Source organism: Oenanthe melanoleuca, chromosome 14, assembly GCF_029582105.1.
Source record: "Oenanthe melanoleuca isolate GR-GAL-2019-014 chromosome 14, OMel1.0, whole genome shotgun sequence".
NCBI classification, from domain to species: domain Eukaryota; kingdom Metazoa; phylum Chordata; class Aves; order Passeriformes; family Muscicapidae; genus Oenanthe; species Oenanthe melanoleuca.
This window is the reverse complement of record NC_079348.1, coordinates 4198351-4218060: the sequence shown is the minus strand read 5'-3', so window position 1 is coordinate 4218060 and position 19710 is coordinate 4198351. Positions and strand designations below refer to the sequence as shown.

Genomic DNA, 19710 nt, shown 5'->3' with positions numbered 1-19710 from the left:
TTTCTGTGGCAGGGGCCCTCCTCGCAGACCTCCACCCCATGTCCTGGAGCAGGTGAAAAGCCTGAACCAGTCTCTTCGCTTGGGCCACCTTCTGTGTCGCAGTCGCCATCCTGACTTTCTTCTCAACATCATCCAAAGACAGGTGGGCTGTGGTGGGACTGGATCCCTCACCTCTGAAACTTGAGCAGAATGAGGGCCAAAAGGAAACTAAGTGGCATTCAGGGGAAGGTGGTTTGCTGCTCAGGAATTAAATTATCAGTGTGCTGCATCTATGTTCTGCTGATCTTGTTACTCTCATCCTTCCCAGGCCTCATCACAGTCAATGCCATGGCTGGCAGATCTGGTTCAGTCCAGTGAGGGCTCCTTGGATGTCCTGCCCGTGCAATGTCTTTGTGAGTTCCTGCTTCATGATGCTGCTGATGAATCCACCTCAGGTGAAGAGGAAGAGGAGGGTGAGAGTAAGGACCAGCGTGCCAAGAAACGTCAGGTGAGCAGTGTCTTGGGAATCCCTTCTGTTACCTACTTTGTGTGCATCCCAGATTTGATTTCACTGGACAGACCAACTTATCACTTCACAGAGACAACAGAAACAAAGGCAGCTGCTTGGACGCTTGCAAGACTTGCTGTTGGGACCCAAAGCAGATGAACAGACAACCTGCGAGGTGCTTGACTACTTCCTGCGGCGCCTGAGCTCCTCCCAGGTGGCTTCCCGGGTCCTGGCCATGAAGGTGAGCAGAATGAAAACCATCTTGGCTGGGGTCTGTCTGAAGCCCAGGGCAGAGCCCTAAGTTGTCTGCAGTCCAGAGCCAGCACAGTCACAAGTGTTCCGTGACATCCTCCTTCAGTGACTTGTCTCAATCTCCAAACCCCATCAAATACACTTCTGCTCCCTGCTGCTCAGAAGTTATTGTTCAACAGCTAAGTTGTACTTAAGATAAAGCTGGATTTTACTAGGTTTCCTGTGAAGTTCAGGTGTAGACTCGGGAGATTGTGTGCCATGTGGAGTAATTGGCAGAGGCTGTTGTCTGTGAGGAGTGAGTGAGTGCCTGGTGCCCTGCAGCCTAGACAAGGCAAAGAGAATTGCAGGGAGCTCAGAAAGATCATGCTCAGACTGAAATTTCAAGCAGGGTATCTCAAGAAAACACATTATATGAGCTGAAACCAGTTGTGTGCTGCATTTGGATCATTCTGTGGTGTTTGAAGCATGTTTCTGTTACATTCACTAGTATGAAACTTGCAGTCCAGCTGTGGCTTTGTATGCAACAGCTGTATCTGTGTGACTCGTGCAGGGCCTGTCCTTGGTGCTGTCAGAAGGAGGAATGCGTGATGGGGAGGAGAAGGATCACCCCATGGAAGAGGACTCGGGCGATTCCGAGCTGCTGCAGGGATATCAGTGGCTGCTGAGAGACCTCCCCAGGCTGCCACTGTTTGACAGTGTGAGAGCCACCACAGCTCTGGCCTTGCAGCAGGTGGGTGGAAGCAGCTGAAGATAGGAGTGTCAAGCTTGTTCTTTTTCTACTACTGCTGAAACAGATCTAAGCAAACTGGATCTGGCTGTGATATTAATATGTTTACATGCTTGCAGAAGAGTTTTGCTTATGCTGGTTCTTGCTTTCATTAAATCCTGATTTCTAATGGAAGGAATTCTCGTTCTAGGCCATCCACATGGAGACAGATCCCCAGACCATCAGTGCTTACCTGGTGTACCTCTCCCAGCATGCCCCAGTGGAGGAGCAGGGACAGCACAACGACCTTGCTCTGGTGAGAGGAGGGATTGTGTGGGGACACGTGGCATGTCCCAGGACAGTGGTAGGCATGGGACTTGCTGTACCACCAGGATGAGTTTTGGGGAGTGTGTCACTCTGATAACTGCATGTTTGTGTCTCTGTGTGTGTTGGAAGGCAAACCTGTGTCTTTGGTTTATATAATGTAATGGTGAACAGAGCAATAACCTCCAGTGCAGGAGCCCATCAGCTGAAATGGAGAATGAAAGAGTGGATAGTGGTTTGATGGAAATCCCACCAATTGGCAGTGTTTCATGTGTTTGGGGAGAGAATGGGAAGCCAGGAACATTAGTGGTGGGATGTGTACTTCCCTGTAACCAAAACTAGATTTCTGGGTTTATTCATTTGTGTGTGGTTTTCTCTTTTTAGAAAAGCTTTTGGTGATTTTTTTAAATGATATTTCTTACTTTTTTATCCCTGGGTGCTTTTTTCATTGCTTTTAAGATTCATGTGCTGATAGTGTCTCTGTTTAGATACATGGAGGAGGTTGAATGATAAGCATCAGTAGATCTTTTTCTTTAGAGAAATGCTATGTAAATTCTTACTTTGTAATGGGGGGCATCAGCAGGCATCTGTGCTCCACTGGGGCACTGTAAGATGCATGAGAGCACTGGCCTTTTCTCTCCTGTGTCAGTTGTACTCTTGGCTCCACAAGCTGATCTCCAGAGTGCTGTGTACTGGGCTGATGATGGGAAATGGAGAGCATGTTGCAATGAAACAGGGCTGTGTTTTGCAGTAAAGACCTCCTGGGTGTTTTTTCCCTGCAGGATGTCGCTCGACTGATCGTGGAGCGCTCCACCATCATGTCCCACCTGTTCTCCAAGCTCTCCTACAGTGCTGAGTCAGATGCAGTGCTCGTGGCTCTGCTCTCCATCTTCTCGCGCTACATCAAGCGCATGCGGCAGAGCAAGGAGGGCGAGGAGGTGTACAGCTGGGTGAGTGCCTCCTGCCTTGCCCAGCAGGTCACAGGGACTGGCAGGGTTAACAGAACAGAAGCCCTTTAGGGTTTACTCAATTTGAATAAACCAAGTCCAGCTCAAGAATTCCCTGATCTGAAAATAATTGAATCGTGACATAATATCAGAGCCAAGGCTGTATGCTTGTAAAAAGCCTTTTTAACTTTTCCCCAAGTATCTTTTGTGACCATTGTTGGAAATATTGGGAACTATGGTCTGACTAAATTTGTCCATTCCCATGTTCTCCTTTCTCTCTCCACCTTTGCTCATCCTGTCTTTTCCTGCCTGTTTTCAGTCAGAGTCCCAGGATCAGGTGTTCCTTCGTTGGACTAGTGGGGAAACAGCCACCATGCACATCCTTGTGGTCCATGCCATGGTTATTCTCCTGACACTGGGGCCACCTCAAGGTTGGTGAAGTATGCTTATATATTTTTTAGGGGGTCATGGTCAATACAGGGTGGCTTTTCTCTGTCCGCTGTCTCCTAACAGGTCAGGCTGTTAATCCTTCTACTCAGAGGCTTGACCCTTGATGTACATGTTTGTAGCTGTAAGATTTATCAGAATATTACTGCAGAGAGTGAAGGATTTGCAGGCTGATTTCTTTTTTTCTTTTTTGTTTTGGCCTTCTGCAGTCAGCAGGAAATACCAAAACAGTGGTGTGTTCTGATGTATTGATAGAGAAGGGCAGAGCATTCTAGGTACTTGTGAACATGGGAAATAATTTTTATCCACTCTTAAGCAGGGGATGGTGATTTTTACACCTTACTGGATATATGGTTCCCGGAGAAAAAGCCCCTTCCTACTGCTTTTCTGGTTGACACCTCTGAGGAGGCTCTGCTGCTCCCTGACTGGCTGAAGCTGCGGATGATCCGCTCAGAGGTCCCGCGTCTCGTGGATGCAGGTGAGCCTGTGCCTTGTTTGTTGGTGTTTCAGACCCTGCTGGAAGGAAAGGCAGAGGCTTCCCTGCTCTAGTGTGCCCAGCCATCCTGCTTGGATGCCTTTGGATGGAGCCATCCGTCAGTGTTACTTTTAAAGCAGGGGAGTGAGTCTGAATGGATATTCCCGTTTCTGTATATTTTAAAGGAATGGGAGACTCTGAATTGAGGTCCCATCTCTTTTACAACAGTTCAGATGGGCCTAAGCTATGCAGTCACCAGATAACATGCACACACTGTGAAAAGCTGTGCCTAAAGGATGTAAGCTAAACCTCTGGTTGCTCTGGTCCTCATATCACTTGTCAGTGCTCTCTTTCTTCTTGGTATTCAGAGCTTTCATCCCATTTTACTAATTAAATGACAGCTGTCTATAGCCAGTGATTGAATTATTCAGTAATTCCTGCCTGCAGCCATCAAGAGATAGGGTGGAAGTTATTTTTTAATACGAATGATTGCATTACTGAGGTTCTAATAAAATTAAACAGAAGATCAGATTAGCCAGTGAGTGAATTAACTGGAAGATGCAATAAGGCAGCAATGATTTGCAGAGGAGAGAAAATATAGTAGGCAGCTGTCAGACTTCTGGCTTTAGGCTCTCTGCAGCCTTGTCATTAATGTGTCACTGTTGGTCCAGACAAAAGCATAAAGATCAGGTAATAAAGATGACCCTCCATGGGCAGTTCAGAGTCTGAGGACTCAGTGTTTGTCTATTTCAGCCCTGCAGGACCTGGAGCCGCAGCAGCTGCTTCTGTTTGTTCAGTCCTTTGGAATCCCAGTTTCCAGCATGAGCAAACTACTGCAGTACCTGGATCAGGCAGTATCTCATGACCCACAGACACTGGAGCAGAACATCATGGACAAGAGTAAGAGCTATGGATGAGGCTGACTAGGCATTTAATGTTTCTTGAACAGATTCCATGAGTATCTCCTGTGACTTCCTTGGAAAAATCCAAGCTAATTCAGCAAACTTTGTGCACAGGCTGCTTTGGCAGCTTGTCACTGTAGCCACCTGAGTGGCCCTTGGCTGTATTCCCCAAAATAGAGGAGGATTTCTTGGATTAAAATGTACAGAGTCAAAAAGGTACATTGTAAAAGAAATAAAGTTTTCAAGGCTTCCATGTTTACGAAGTCTGTAGGAACTGCAGATTCTCTTGTCTGTGGGAGCTGTACAAACAGCCAATTCTGTCCTGCTTTACTGAAGAGGGCAAGATGATGATCTTATTTCCTCCTTTTTTCAGACTACATGGCTCATCTTGTGGAGGTTCAACATGAGAGAGGAGCAACAGGAGGCCAGACTTTCCACTCCCTGCTTACTGCCTCCTTACCAGCCCGCCGAGGTACTGCCCAGGATAGCCTAAGTGTCAAAGTGATCTTCTGAACTTCCCTCCTTTATTGCTGTTGAGAGGAGCAGGCAGAGGTGTCTTAAAAGGCAATTGTGTTGCAATAAACCAGCAAGCTGCAGTTAGACAACAGTCCTTGCTAGAGTTTTTTGCTTCTGGCAAAGAGAGAAATTCAAATACTTTTTGGAGTTTATAACAGTGAGTTTTTCTGAGTCATATGGAACAGTAGGTCTTACTTGGAATTAAGAGAAAAACTGCTGAATTCCTCAATAGTTAGAGACTGTAAAGCTGAAGGTGATCTGATGTTGGGGCTCCAGATGCTATCTACCATAACAGCATTTTCCTTTCTTTCCTTTTATTCCTCTTGCAGACAGTGCTGAGACTGCAAGGTCAAAAGCTAGTCCTGAGAGCTCTCAAAGTCAGAGCCGGATCCGGGCCCTGAGCCAGGTCCGTGTTCTGGGCCCAGAAGATGATCTGGCAGGCATCTTTCTGCAGGTACTGCTACAACCTCCAGCTGAGTAACTGCTTCCCTGCAGCAGCTTTACAAAATCCATTTCTCTTATACTTGCATCTTGTGACTCTTTATCTTGCAGTGTTTGCAGGCAATAAATATGAAAGCCCTGATGCAATGTGGCTGTGCCATTACAGCCTGGTGCGGTTGATACTGGCAGGAATTTTTTCTTGCAGCTGGAACTTGATGTAGCTTTTGATCATGCCTGGTACCTACTAGCATGTTGCTGTCTCTGCACCTTGTTTGTTCTGTGCATAGCGCCTTTCCTCTCAGCAGTGAATGTAGGATTTGTGAAATGCTCATAGGGCCCTGGCAGCAAAGCTGTGTGCAAACAGCATTTGTACTCGTCTGCTTACAGAGCTTCCCTCCCTCCATTGGCTCCAGAAGGAGCCTACAGGGAATTAATTGGCCAAGTTGGTTGTTGGTGTTTGGGTAGAAGGATTCCCCTGCAGTGTCAGTGTTGATAGTCATGTTGGGGTTGTAGAGATGCTGCTTATGTTCATGTGCCAGGCACTAGAATATAGAAGAAGCTGTATCAGAAGGTTCCCATTAGCCTACAGTATAACTGTACAAGGAAAACCACTCTTCTGCCTCAGGGTGTTCATGTTACAGCAATTCTTTCATTGTCTGTCATAAACATACTCCCTGTTGTATCCCCCAGCTTTTCCCACTGACCCCGGAGCCGCGGTGGCAGAACTCCAGCCTGCGGCCGCTGGCCCTGGCACTGCAGCAGGCGCTGGGGCAGGAGCTGGCCCGCATCCGCCAGGGGGCTGGGGCCAGCGGGGCCGAGGCCAGCGGGGCTGAGGCCAGTGGGGCCACGGCAACTGGGGCCACAGCAACTGGGACCACAGCAAGTGGGGCCACAGCAAGTGGGATCTCAGCGAGTGGGGCCACGGCGAGCGGGATCTCGATGCGGCTGCTGCAGGCCGTGGCTGCGCTGCTCAACTCGGCGCACAGCGGAGCCCTGGTCATGGCCATGCACCGCCAGCACTTCATCTCCTGCCCGCTCATGCGCCAGCTCTACCAGTACCACGTGAGTGCCTTTGGGGCATTTCAGAGGGAGGGGAGAGGGAGAAACGGGAGATCTGTTTGGGAGCATTTCAGAAAGAGGGGAAAGGGAGAAACGGGAGATCTGTTTGGGAGCATTTCAGAAAGAGGGGAAAGGGAGAAACGGGAGATCTGCAGTACATCTGCTCTGCTGTGCACACTTTGTAATGCTCATCTCAGGTTGTCTGGCCATGGGCATTTGGATGCAGGCTGGCCACATTAGCTTAGCACTGCTGAGATTACTTGCAGAGTTAGTGTACATTACCTAGCCAAGTAACTGTTTTTCGAATTTACAGCTGTAGGTCTCTGCTGGTTTTGGTATCTCTAGTCTGTGTTGTTCTGTAACATTGGAATGTCTTGCAAGCCAGGGCATTTGCAGGTAGTTTGACAGCTGAAATCTGATTGATAGAGTCATAAAATGGTTTGGGTTGAAGGGGACCTTAAAGATCACCTAGCTCCAGTTCCCCTGCCGTGGGCAGGGACACCTTTCACTAGACCAGGTTGCTCTGAGCTCATTCAACCTGGCCTTGAACACTTCCAGGAATGGGGAGTCTAGAATCTCTGGGCAACCTCTGCCAGTGCCTCACCACCCTGACTGTAAGAATTTCTTCCCAGCGCTCCATGCCACAGGACACTGCCTTCTCCTCGCTCTTCTTCAAAGTGCTCATGCAGATGCTGCAGTGGTTGGAGAACCCCGCGGTGGAAGATGGTCCCCTGCGAGCTCAGCTGAAGGCCTTTGCTGTGCAATTCTCCTCAAGGCACAGGATCAGTGATGGTACTGGCATTGGGCAGCTTATGGGACTCAGAGGGGACAAACTGGGCAGAATGAGACAAACAAAACTGCACCTGGAGCAAGAAATGTCATGGGCAGCCTTTTAGACAGGTGTCGTGAGGAGTTACAGAAGTAGCACACTGGGCTGCAGGAGCTCTTTGAGGCTATGAACAATGCCTTAGCTCTGGGGGCTTGCAGTAGATACGTGGTAGCATCTCACCAAGCACAGCAGATCTCTTAGGGAAAACTTATAATTTCTCAAGCAGGAATTCTGTTTGAGCTGTTGTTTTGGTAGATGAGCATGCAGGAATGCCTCTGGAACAAGGTCACATTATGACTTGTAGAGTTGTGTATTATCTGCCATCTCTTGGGAGCAGGAGTCTAACCAAGAGCTTGGGCAGGGAAATGGGTTTGTAGTTACAGAGCTTTCTTTTAGCTGCATGCCCCTGTAACACACAGGAGAGCTGTCAAGGTTTGTAGCCATAAATGGCAGTAGAATGTATGTTTGTGTGTTTTGGTAGTCTTACCCTGGAGCCACATGGGGAATCTGTAGGAGGGAAGTCTGGTGTGGGGGCTGGCTTGTCCCTGTGATGCCAGTGCTGTGATTTCATTACAGTTCGAGGTGGCTTCTTGCACCTCACAGAAGCTCTTTCTTTCCGTCGTGACCCTGACTTGATCAGCTCCACGGTCTGTGCCATCATTGCAACCCTGAAATCAGGAGAGAAGTGTAATGTGGAGCCAGAGCTCATCAGCAAAGGTATGGACATCCTTCTGCTCTCCTTTGCAGCAGCAGTAGCTTGAAATTCCAGCCCAGCAAGGCAGTGCCTACTGTGCAGGCTGTAGGAATCTGTCTTTTCCCTGCATCAGAAAATGTGAACTGATCTTGTATCACCTCCTTTCCCCCACTGTGTATGGGTTTATAAACTGTGATCTGGGGCTGGGATTAAGTCTGAGCAAACTGTTGGTTTCCACTAATGAAAAGAGAAATGGAACTTAATATCCCAGATAAAAATGGCTTCCCTCTTCCTCACTGAGCCTGGCTATCAGGAATAATACTTGCAAGGTTCCATACCTTTCACCACATCCTGAAGTTAATGAGTGGCATCTTTCTCCCTCTGCTAGTCCTTCAAGGTCTGATTGAAACCCACTCTCCATACCTGGAGGAGCTCCTGACTGTCCTCTTCTCAGCTACTGTTGAGACCACTGCCAGGTGTCCTGCCATGAAACCAATTGCTGTGGTGTGCTCCTTGTTGCTCCAGGACAAAGAGGAAACACCAGTAAAGAAGGAGGTGGAGAGTTGCAGGTGAGCCAAGGCAATGATAGGAATTTGTGAGTAGGTTTGGGTGCATGGTATCATCAGTGACACTGGCCTTGCTTTGTCCACAGTGCTGAATCAGCTTGGCCAGGGCCTGCCTCTGGCCTTCTCAATGACTGGCTGGAGATGTTAGACCCAGAAGTCATCAGCAGCTGCCCTGATCTACAGCAGAAGCTACTGTTCTCCTGGAACAAAGTAAGAGTTGTTGGGCAGAGGGCTGTGCTGAAATGACTTTCTGGGGTACTAACCTGCACCTGGAAACAAGGGGAAACCTTGTTTTGCCACAGGTTACTGTGTGAGTTCCAAAGAAGAACAGGCTGACTAGGAGGACAGTTCTGTGCAAGGCTCACATTTCTCAGTGCAGGGCTTGTTTCCTCTTACCTTTATATTTCCTCAGCTGTGTTCTTTTAAGGACTTCAGAGTGCTTTACAGACATAACAGCCCAGCCAGCTGTGTTTTTGTTGGTATTTTTGCAGACAGATCAATAGCTTGCCCAAAATGCCATTCCAAAGATAAAGCTGAAACTGAATTTCACATCTGATGCCATGTTCTGTCAGAAAGTGCTGCCCTAAATCCTCATGCTGTCTGTGCTGTCTGCCCTCCTGGATTGTCATCCTTCTGCAATACACATGGCATCTCCTACAGCCACCTTGCTACCAGGATCTGTTCATCACATCTCTTCCTCTCTCTGTGCCTCCAGGCAGGGTCCCAGGTGCCCTCCTTCCGCCCCTATCTCTTGGCCCTTCTGACTCACCAGTCCAGCTGGACCACACTGCACCAGTGCATCAGGCTTCTGCTTGGCAGGAACAGGGAGCAAAGGTGAGTCTTGTTTGTCAGGCCTAGCCAAGGGATTGAGTTGGGCAACTCTGTCTGAGAGAATACAAGGCCTGCCATGTTCATGATGTGTCTGCCAGGAGATGTAAATCAGCCAAAAATAGACTTTGTGAGAAGGATGCAGGTTTCAGTCCTGCTGATTTGTGCACCTTGATATAAATATTGCCTACTGTTTGATGGAAGCAGCACATAAAGATTTGGCTGCATTCTAAACAGGAAGTGCTAATTGTGGGTAATCCATCGTGCATTGCCCTTGTTGATAATCTTTATGAGTACAAGGTTTGCAGGGTGGCTTGGATAGCAAACTGAGGGCTGTCTCTGTACCTGGGCAGGCTCTGATGGATCTTTTGGTTGTACTAGACTCCATTTCCAGTCTTTCTCTAACCCTTTCATGCCCTCAGCCTCCCAGTTTTGATTTCTGCAGCAGCCCTAGCTCTCAGCTTCTATACACAGCTTTCAAATACTGAAGTTCCAGTGCAGTAGTATTGTTACAGTTATGAATCAGAAAATGCTAACATCTAATGAGAGCAATACTTCTAAAACTGGTAGTTTATTATTTTATTCTTAATTTCTTGCTCAAAATTAAATCAATTTCTCAGTTCAAGATCTGTGATAGGGACAGTAAGGTCTGATTATACTAACTGTTTGTGTTGATGACCAACTCTTGGCCTTGGTGCAAGGCTCCATGTAGCCCCCACACTTGCTGAATGCCATTTGTTCTGCTCTGTACCCTGTGCTGTGCTTATTGCAACAATATTTAGTCATAATCTGGGAACAGAACTAACCCCCTTCTTGGGACTTAATAGATCCTATTTTTACATTTGCAGATGTTTCTTTCTTCACAGCACTTATCATGTTTAGTGATGCTTCCATGTGTTTGTGTGCTGCCCAAGGGTTGTGTTGACTCTAATTGCAAATCTGTCTTCTTTTATCTTCTGGCAGGTTTGACCCAACTGCATCCTTGGATTTCCTGTGGGCCTGTATTCACATTCCTCGGATCTGGCAGGGAAGGGACCAGAGAACTCCTCAGGTATTGGTTCAGTTCTTCCAAGATTCCTATCTGGATGGATTGAGAGGCAATGTTTTCACAGTGCCTGATTTTTCCATGGCCAAGAGGTGGCTGGAGTGATTCAGGTGCAGTGTGCCAAGTTTGCTGCCTGTACCTCAGCTGGTTATTTAGCTGCTCTGCTGTTGCATATTACAGTGGCAATTTAGAGTCCAAAAAGCTGATAGGAACACATAAAGTTTGCCCACTTGGCGTTTCCCCTGCAGCAATTGCCACAATATCTGGTAAAGGCACAAGACTAGAGTGGCAAGCAAGCTAAAACCCAGCATAGGATGATTGCCATTTTACAAAGAAAAGGAGGCTGTGTCTCTTCCCTACAGAATTTCTTTGGTTTGATGACTGAATTATCCTTTCTGACCCATCACACATGCTGAGATGGAAGTAAATGAAGAAGTAGAAGAGGGGTAAAAAGGTTTTATTTGGGGCTGTGATGCTTTCAGAGCTGTAGATATGGAGCTGCTCTTAAGTCTGGTTCTAAGATGTTCCATTCCAGTCAGGGAAGGTGTGACTAGAAGGAGCTGAGGATCCTGGGATTTGGTGTGGAATCATTCAGGGTGTTCTCTTGCATTCCAGAAGCGCCGTGAGGAGTTTGTGCTCCACCTGAAGGCATCAGAACTGATCAGCATGGTGGAGCTGATCCTGGCTGAAGCAGAGACCAGATACCAGAACACTGAGGAGGCCTCCTGCACACTCATCCAGTCTCGACTGCCACTGTTGCTCAGTTGTTCTCATGGAGACCTTGAGAACATCAAAAAAGTAACAGAGTATTTGACCAGCTGCATCCAGCAGTGGGGAAGTAGGTGAGGCTGCAAATGAGGAGCATTGTCTATCTGCTGGAATTGTAGTTTTTGGGCACAGGCAGGCAGGTAATGATGAGACTTGCCAGTATGTCTTCATTAGAAAAATCATGTTCAGAGCCTGTATGAAAAGTGCACACTATCCTCCCTGAGATTTGGGGGAATAACAGGTGGTTTTAAGTAACCAGGAAGCTGACTTCAAAAGTGAAATTTAAGAGCCCCTTTGCTTTTAGGACTTCAGAATTAAATTCTTGACATGCTTGGGTATTTTTTCTTTCATTCTTTAAGGCAATGGTTATTTTTAATTACTAATGTGGGATTTCTTGTCTACTCATCCCTTGAGTCACTGCTTGTAATACATCCTGCTTCTGACTTGCTTTCAAAGCTGAATGGAGACCAAATTATTTCCTAACAGCTATTTTAGGACTGTGGAAAGAACAGGAAGATGATGTTTTTGTGGCAGTGAAAGGAACTGACCTAATTCTAACCTTGCTTATGGTGATATTAGGAAAGATTCTGAGTAGCTGTTGTTTTCTACTGCCTCCTAGTACAGGCTGTGTCAGGGATCTAAAGGGCCTTCAGGTGTATAGAGAACATGAACTCTGAATAGTTGTGGTTCTGACTTCTTTTCCAATTGGGATGAGGCTGACTGTGAGTACCACATACAGGAACTCTGCACTGCAGATGTAAGCAGAGCTTTCTTGTCCTATGCCCTTTGGAACTGCAGTTTTCTAACTCCAGATGGCCTTGTAACGGATCCCCATAGACTATGGATGGATCTCTGTAGAAGGTGAATGATTTGAGTTGTTCAAAATAAGCAAAGAGCTAAAAAACACTGGTTGAGATTAGTGATGTGTGTGTTTTCACGTGCTCTGTTTGCCACATGCAGGAAGGCTGTTACTAATCTGTTAGGTCTGGAATGTTTGCTGGTTGAACTAATGTAGTAGCCAATGGTTGACCTCTCCCTTTTTCCTTTAGCTCTGTGGGGAAATGCTGCCAGGACCTTCTGCTGCAGATATACCTGCAACTACCTGAGCTCCTTGTGCCTATGCCTGAGATGCTTCTTACCAGTGAAGGAGCAAGAGACAGCAGCACTTGCAAGGTAAAGTTAGAGGCAAAGGAAAGCCCCTTTCCAGTTGTGTATACAGAATGGATGCTACCTTGATGCCCAGTTTAGAAGGTGAGGACTGGCAAAAGCTTCCTGGGTGACTTTGGTTTCTTTATTTTGCTCTTCTGTTACCCCATCCCTGCCTGCACTCTCCAGAGCAGAGAGTTCTGGTGTGGTTTATTTTGCAGTGTCCTTCTATAAAATAATATAAGCTCCACAAGCTTTTGTGTGCCAAAGGCTTCTGTAAGGCACAAGTGTGCAGGCATCTGATCCTGCTTTGATGTCTGTAGGGACTGTGGACTTCAGATCCCATGCCAGCTGGAACACTGCATCTACTTTCAGATTCTACCTGAAAATAATTTCTGTTAACCCCCCTGTGTAGCTGGAAAGGAATTGGGAAACACTGCTGGAGAGCCAGGGGCTGGTTTGCACATTAAACTTCTTAACATTTTGCTCATTATTTCCCTTCCAGCTTGATGCCCTGGTTCACAGATTCATTAACCTCCTCGCAGACACCAGTGACTCCAAGTCATCCGAAAGCCGCGTGTGGGATGCCAATATGGCCTGCAGGAAGCTGGCTGTGGCTCATCCCATCCTCCTCCTTAGGTACCTCTCTCCCTGTGTGTGGCTGGGGCTTATTGAAAAGCACCCACCCTTGTCCTAGAAAGGGAACAAACTTGCAGCAATCACAGCAGTGGTGGGGAATTCAACTTCGTGTACAGAAGTCAGGAGAAAAGGCAGAGAAGTTACATCTTTTACAATGAGGCAACACCTTGTGTCTGTCAGGAAATAATCTTGGAACTGGGGACTAGGGAACAGAGTATGGGTGGGAAATGGGGCTTGCTGAGTCTGCCAATACAGGGATCAAGACCAGAACACTGAGAGAGGATAAGGGATTTTGCCTTCCAGGAAGTGAGGTAACATTTCTGAAAGATCTAGGCCTAGATGTTCTTGTTTGGTGTTTCAGGCACTTGCCAATGATTGCAGCGCTGCTGCATGGCCGCGTTCACCTCAATTTCCAGGAGTTCAGGCAGCAGAACCACTTGACCTTCTTCATCCATGTGCTGGGGATCCTGGAGCTGCTCCAGCCACAGGTCTTCCAGAACGAGCACCAGGCGGCACTCTGGGACTGTCTGCTGTCCTTCATCCGGCTGCTGCTGGTAGGAAAAGCCCTGCTTCCCTCCTGTGCCGGCTGCTGGCCACTAGATGGGGAAGCTCTTGTAACACAGGGCCACCCTTGGTGCTTCTCAGTTGAAGGGAAAACCTTCCTAAAAGCCTAAAAACAAAAAAAAAAAATGCATTAAGTACCTTTGAGAGCTTGAAGAGGAGGCAGGAGATCAAGAAACTGCTCCCTGGTACCCAGAGGTGCAGGATGGGGCAGTGCATTGCTGCTTTTTTTGGTTAAACCTCTCCTTCTTGATCTTTTCCCAGAACTACAGGAAATCCTCACGGCACCTGGCTGCCTTCATCAGCAAGTTTGTCCAGTTTATCCACAAGTACATCACATGTAATGCCCAGGCAGCTGTCTCCTTCTTGCAGAAACACTCGGATCCACTCCAGTAAGCTTCCTTATGCCTGTTAGCCCATGCACAGTCAGATTGCCAGGAGCTAATCAGACAGAAGACAGCAAGAGGATGTGACAGAGTAGCTGCTAATATGGCACTTTTTCACCCCTGGCTCCCTTAAGTATCTATTGAAATGAGCAGCATATCTCTTCTTTATAGGTGAAAACTGAGCCCAGGGAGGTCACATAATGACTTTAACTCACATAATGGCCTAAATGTTATACTGAGGTATTATAGTGGCCTGCAGCCTTTCCAGAGAGGCAACTGGAAAGTCTTTTCCCAGAGCAGTAGCTGGAGGGTCCCACCTACAGATATGTGGGGAAAATGAATTTGAGTTATGGAGAAAGGAAAAATCTTGTTTCTGCTTCTGAGAAGCTCTTCGTTTCAGTGTACACATCTGTGCTCATGCCCTTATTGCTACTGAGAGCCTAACATGTCACCTCTTTTTCCCAGTGATCTGTCATCAGACAACAGTGACCTAGCAATGCTGAAGTCCCTCCTGGCTGGGCTGAGTCTGCCTAGTAAGAGTGGCATCTTGGACAGGGGCTCTGATGAACAGAAGGATGGTGAGTCTCGGTTGGAGAAGAGTTATTCCAGCTGATGAACCTGCAGTCTGTTTTGGAAAATAGGTGTTTTTGTGGGTATAAACTGTGCTTGTAACAGCTCAATGTGTTTAGAGTGGAGAATAGCACTTGTATGCTCAGCAGTTGGGAACCAGTATCTTGGATGGGTTAATTTGTTTTCCTGCCAGTGGTATCACTACTGGAGCAGAAAAACAGCCCTTAACAAGGTTGAGTTTCCTGGTTGTGGATTTTGCTCTTTTAATCCACACTTAAGGATTGACCTGTTGGAAGGACTCTAAGGATACATCCATTCTTCCACTGTTTACAGCTTGCACAGCTTGCATGGGAAAATTCTTCAATATTAAAAAAGTTTGTGAAGCTTCCTCCTCAGTGTCAGCTGAGGGGGTTACAGGAGATTAGACAGTGAGAGGAGCCAGGAATTGTATCACACCATTGCTGGTGGCTTGTGACACACCAGTGCACTGGTAGGGAATAGTGGCCAGTCCCCAGGCTGTCAGGAGTGCCCTGCTCTCCCTCTCTCTCCCCAGATGAAGCAGCTGCTGGCTCTCTCCCCCTGGTCAGCGTGTCCCTCTTCACACCTCTCACGCCGGCTGAAATGGCTCCGTATATGAAGAGGCTCTCCAGAGGCCAAACAGTGGAGGGTGAGTGAGGAGCTGCAGAGCTGTGCACACACACAGGGCAAATGCAGACATTTGTCAACCTTGTTACTTATCTGGCAGGAGTTTCCTGTTTCAATCTTGTGTTTGGAAGTCACCAGCAGTTAGGATGTTGTTCCATTTTTGGAAATTAACTTGTCCATAACCTCCTGTGATTCTGTGACAGAGGCTTCCTATGATTCTGTTATCACTTAGCTCAGCAGTACTTCAATGGCCTCTACTTTGAGGGTCTTTAAGCATTTTGGGAGATAATATGAGTAAATCAAGGAATGCTGCAGTTCAAGCCAGGTCTGAAGTGCTGATATAAATGAAATACCAAATTGATGAGAAGCAGGATTTATTAGAAATCCCAAAATGGCCTTCATATAAGAAAACCATGTTAACCTGGCATATGGGAACAATAATCTTCTCCAAAGGTCTTCTGAAATTATAGGTGTCCTGTATTCAAACCTAAGTTGGGACAGTTTTCCTTCCAAGGTAGAATAGGACAAAAAAGTCCTACCTGTACCCTGTTTTTTAAAGAGACAGTCTGTGAGGGTCTTTAGTTACAGAAGAAGGTGTTCTGGAACTGAAACCTCTCACCCCATTGCATGCCTTTCTCTGCCTGGGCAGGTTGGGATGTGTTGATCTGGCACATCCCTGATCTCCTCCTTTTCAAAGAACTGTCTGTATTACACTACCTCTGTGTGCAAGTGGAAAAACTTCATGGCTTGGGAGATTGGTTTTGTGGGGAAAAAGAAAAGATTCTTTGTTAGATCACTGAATTTCAGTCACCTTTTCAACTGTGCCTTCTCCCAGACATCCTGGAGGTGCTGACAGACATCGATGAGATGTCCAGACGGAGGCCAGAGATTCTTGCCTTTTTTGCTGTGAGTATTGGTGTCTCAAACTGCCACTGGAAGGAAGAGATTCTTTTCACCAGAGTCTCTTGCACAGCCAGCTTAAGCACTACCCTTCTTCTGCTTTTTGAGTGGTTGTTGCAGCACCTTAGGAGAAAAGTGTCCTCGGTTAGCCTTAGACAGCGTTTCCCTCCATTGCATACTGGCTCAATCATCATCTACTGTCAGAGGAAGAATTAAAGCTCTGTCCTCTTCCCAGGGCAAGGAGAGAACAGAACAGAACAGCTCTGTTGAATAAGCTGGAAACTAGGGAAAACTCAGCTGTCCCACATAAAATAAGATTACAGAAGGATACTTTAAAGTATTAAAAACCAGGATAATCTGTTTTACAAAGAGGGATTTCTGGGGTCAGCCAGTACCTGCTGGTTTTGTGTTGGGCTGGATCCGTGTGGAGGAGGAGTAATGCCAATCTGAGGAGTTTGTGCTCCCTGAATGGCCCTGTGATCCACATTTGTTCATCTTTCAGACAAACCTGCAGAAGCTGATGAGTTCATCAGAGGATTCCTGCCGAAACCTGGCCTTCAGCCTGGCTTTGCGCTCCATCCAGAACAACCCCAGGTGAGCCCCACTGGAGCTGAGGCTGTGCTGGCTCATCTGGGCTGTGCTGGCTCATCTGGGCTGTGCTGGCTCATCTGGGCTGTGCTGACACTGTCATGTTTCACTCCCAGCATTGCTGCAGATTTCCTGCCCACCTACATGTACTGCCTCGGCAGCCGAGACTTCGAGGTGGTGCAGACAGCCCTGAGGAACCTGCCTGAATACACCCTCCTTTGCCAAGGTGAGTGGAGGTCAGCCACCTTTGGGGCATGGTTGGCCTCACAAGGGTCAAAGCTGGGCTGCTCTGCTGGGAACAGCTCCTCTGGGAAGTTGCCATGGATTGCTGTTGCTTAGACCTGGCTGTCAGTACCAGTAGTAGCTTTGGGCTGAACTTTACAAGAGGGATTTGTCATAGATACAGGGGGGGGCTTCCTTGAAGTAGATTTGCCCCCTTACAGTTTTCTGAGTTGTGACCTCTCACATGATCACAAGCCCACAGAGCTGTTGGAGGGGGGATTGTGCCAGATTCTTATGGAAGGAGAGATTTCTTGTGCAGCTGCAAATGCTCACCCAGTGGTTGTTGGTGGATTGCTCTGGCACATGCAGCCCTCAGGCCAGGCCTCACTCTGCCTTTCCCTTTCCCAGAGCACGCAGCAGTGCTGCTGCACAGGGCCTTCCTGGTGGGCATGTACGGCCAGATCGACACCAGCTCTCAGATCTCAGAGGCCCTGAAGATTCTGCACATGGAGGCCATGATATGAACATGTGGCTCTGGGAGTTCCACTTCCAGAGGAATTAATTTAATGGATTCATCAGCTGCATTACAGCCCTGTAAGAACAGTGTATTGCAAGCCATGTGCTGGAGGATCAAAGAGGTGATGTGGCAGGCCAGATTGTGCTAGAAAAGAAGAAGATGCTAACTGAAGATCAGAAAGGTGCAAGGATCAATCTGGCTGGCTAAGATGCCATTATTGTGGGAGAAAAATCTCCTGAACATTGTGCCAAACAGGGACCACTTCCTTCATGGGGTCTTGGAGCAGTGGCTGTCAGTTTGTTGTTTGGGGCTTTTTGTCTCTCCAAGAAGGCAGAGCTGCTGGGAGAGCAGAAGGGAGTGAGTGATGGTCCTTGCACTTGAAGTGTCTGCACTCTTTGTGTTGGAGAGAGCATGCAGATTTGTGCAGGGGGAGAGACCACGTTGGTTTCTGGGGGTGGGTGTTTTTTTTTATTTTATAATTAAAATTCTCTTTGTTTCCATTGTGCCTTTGTCTGCTCCCTTGGGCGTAGCTTGACATCCCACTCCCCCTGTTCTTCAGTCTCCTGTTATTCTAGACAAAGCCTCTCTGGAAGACCTGTCTCCATGGCCAAGTGCTGACAGCTGTCTTGGCCATTTACAGATATGCAAGAAATGGAGCAGATTTGGAAGGGTCAGTGGAGTACCATGGATGAGTTGGGTCAGCACCAGCTGCTGACAGGACAGCTTTTAAGAGGTTCCTTGGAAAATGTTTTTTAAAAACAAATAAAACAAACTACTTGGGTTATTTGCAAATATCCCAGCAGCTGGCCACTGTCACAGTGGAGGCTTTGAACAAACAGCTGGATTTCCTCTTTGGGATCTGCCAGTCCTCCCTGTGCCTCTTCTGACCACTGCTCTCTGGGCCTTGCCTGCTGATAGGAGTGATAGTTATTTTGCCAGCTGTCATTCAAGGACAGGAAATCTTCCTTTCCCCTGCTCCAGAGAAATTACTGCTCCATGTACTTGTTCTCCATTTTCACTTAATTCTAATCACCAGTTTGTTCTCATGTCATTTATCTCTATTCCTCTGATGCTCCACTTGTTAGTAGAGAAACACTGCACTATAGTAAAGACAAACATCCTGGAGGAATTTTATCTATATCTTCTTGCTGGTGGCAGGGACAGTTGTGGCCTCATAGGTGGCTGGGTGGGGAAATATTGTCTGTTCTTGCACATGAGGAATACCACAGCTGAGCACTTTAGCTGGTGTGTCAAATTATGAATGAATGTCCAGCTGGCTTTGCAAAGAAATGGAGAATGAAAGAGGGAGACCTGAACCTCCCATCAACTCTAAGTAGCCTTGTCTTTAAATAGAGATTAGAGCCATCAGTTATGGATGCAACATGGTCTTTTCCTCAGCAGCATCTGCTTCACATCCAGAGCCACTACTGTGGCAATTAGCTCCCTATAAATTATGTGGAGGAACAGCTGAAGGAGATCAAGTCAGTGGAATGGGTTTCCTGAGGGGCTCAGTGACAGCAGGATTAATGCCTGTCCAAGGGGAGCCAGTAATCTCACTGGGAACCCTCACCTTACTCCCTTATCACACATCATTAAAGCACTGCTCAGTTTGTCAGAGCAGGGAGGTAGTTCTATTGGTGCTGCTGTGGGCCTAGAGCAGCTGGGAACTTGTGGGACTTCCTGGAAAAGGGATTTTAAGGACTTTGAGTCAAGGAGCAAGGAAGATGTCTCAAGACTGTTATTGTGCAAAGACAGTGAGTCAAACACAATAGTGGTGCTTTGGTAAAGATCTGTCTGCAGCTGGGGCTTTCCAAAAATTCCACTCTGAGGCTGCAACTAGAAACATTTACAGGAAAAACCAAACAATGTGGTTGGTCCCAATGTGGTTGTCCTGTCTGTTTAGCAATGGCTGTGGTGAGCAGACCTACTCCAGGATACCTGGGTCACAGGAGTAGAGCACACTTGGATGTTGGCAGAGCTACTTCATGACCCCTCAGTCCAGAACAGACAGGCTTTGCTGAGCTGTGTGGAAAGAGATGTGTCTGGGAAGGTGGAAGGAGCATCTCTAGCAGCAATCACCTTTTGGGAGATCAGGAAATGAAATCAAATGGAGATGATGTGGGTAGAAGTTACTCTGCTGAATTGAGACTTCCCATAGATCTTCCAGTACAAAAATCATTATCTGTGATTTGTTGAACTCCTTTTTGCTGTGTTGAAGATTCCCACAATGTGTTTTCTCTGCTGCCATCC

The 19710-nt window shown here is 47.3% G+C and overlaps 1 protein-coding gene across 2 annotated transcripts in view; it reads left to right on the top strand.

Annotated features, from left to right (window-relative positions):
* INTS1 (integrator complex subunit 1) overlaps nucleotides 1-17960 on the top strand; it is a 28399-nt gene extending 10439 nt beyond the window's left edge. The window contains exons 19-47 of one of the 2 annotated variants that reach the window (XM_056503453.1): nucleotides 13-142; nucleotides 308-487; nucleotides 579-728; nucleotides 1290-1469; nucleotides 1657-1761; nucleotides 2552-2719; nucleotides 3036-3147; nucleotides 3483-3641; nucleotides 4392-4538; nucleotides 4914-5012; nucleotides 5386-5510; nucleotides 6188-6559; nucleotides 7189-7348; nucleotides 7962-8102; nucleotides 8468-8648; nucleotides 8732-8855; nucleotides 9361-9479; nucleotides 10437-10524; nucleotides 11134-11360; nucleotides 12336-12459; nucleotides 12938-13071; nucleotides 13433-13625; nucleotides 13897-14024; nucleotides 14484-14596; nucleotides 15142-15255; nucleotides 16069-16139; nucleotides 16636-16727; nucleotides 16838-16947; nucleotides 17352-17960. In XM_056503453.1, coding sequence (XP_056359428.1) covers nucleotides 13-142; nucleotides 308-487; nucleotides 579-728; nucleotides 1290-1469; nucleotides 1657-1761; nucleotides 2552-2719; nucleotides 3036-3147; nucleotides 3483-3641; nucleotides 4392-4538; nucleotides 4914-5012; nucleotides 5386-5510; nucleotides 6188-6559; nucleotides 7189-7348; nucleotides 7962-8102; nucleotides 8468-8648; nucleotides 8732-8855; nucleotides 9361-9479; nucleotides 10437-10524; nucleotides 11134-11360; nucleotides 12336-12459; nucleotides 12938-13071; nucleotides 13433-13625; nucleotides 13897-14024; nucleotides 14484-14596; nucleotides 15142-15255; nucleotides 16069-16139; nucleotides 16636-16727; nucleotides 16838-16947; nucleotides 17352-17467 — 4162 coding nt within the window. In that variant the 3' untranslated portion in view covers nucleotides 17468-17960. Of the gene's footprint in view, nucleotides 1-12; nucleotides 143-307; nucleotides 488-578; nucleotides 729-1289; nucleotides 1470-1656; nucleotides 1762-2551; nucleotides 2720-3035; nucleotides 3148-3479; nucleotides 3642-4391; nucleotides 4539-4913; nucleotides 5013-5385; nucleotides 5511-6187; nucleotides 6560-7188; nucleotides 7349-7961; nucleotides 8103-8467; nucleotides 8649-8731; nucleotides 8856-9360; nucleotides 9480-10436; nucleotides 10525-11133; nucleotides 11361-12335; nucleotides 12460-12937; nucleotides 13072-13432; nucleotides 13626-13896; nucleotides 14025-14483; nucleotides 14597-15141; nucleotides 15256-16068; nucleotides 16140-16635; nucleotides 16728-16837; nucleotides 16948-17351 lie in introns of both variants that reach the window. The other variant, XM_056503452.1, reaches the window with a different exon arrangement.
* The last annotated feature ends 1750 nt before the right edge of the window (nucleotides 17961-19710 follow it).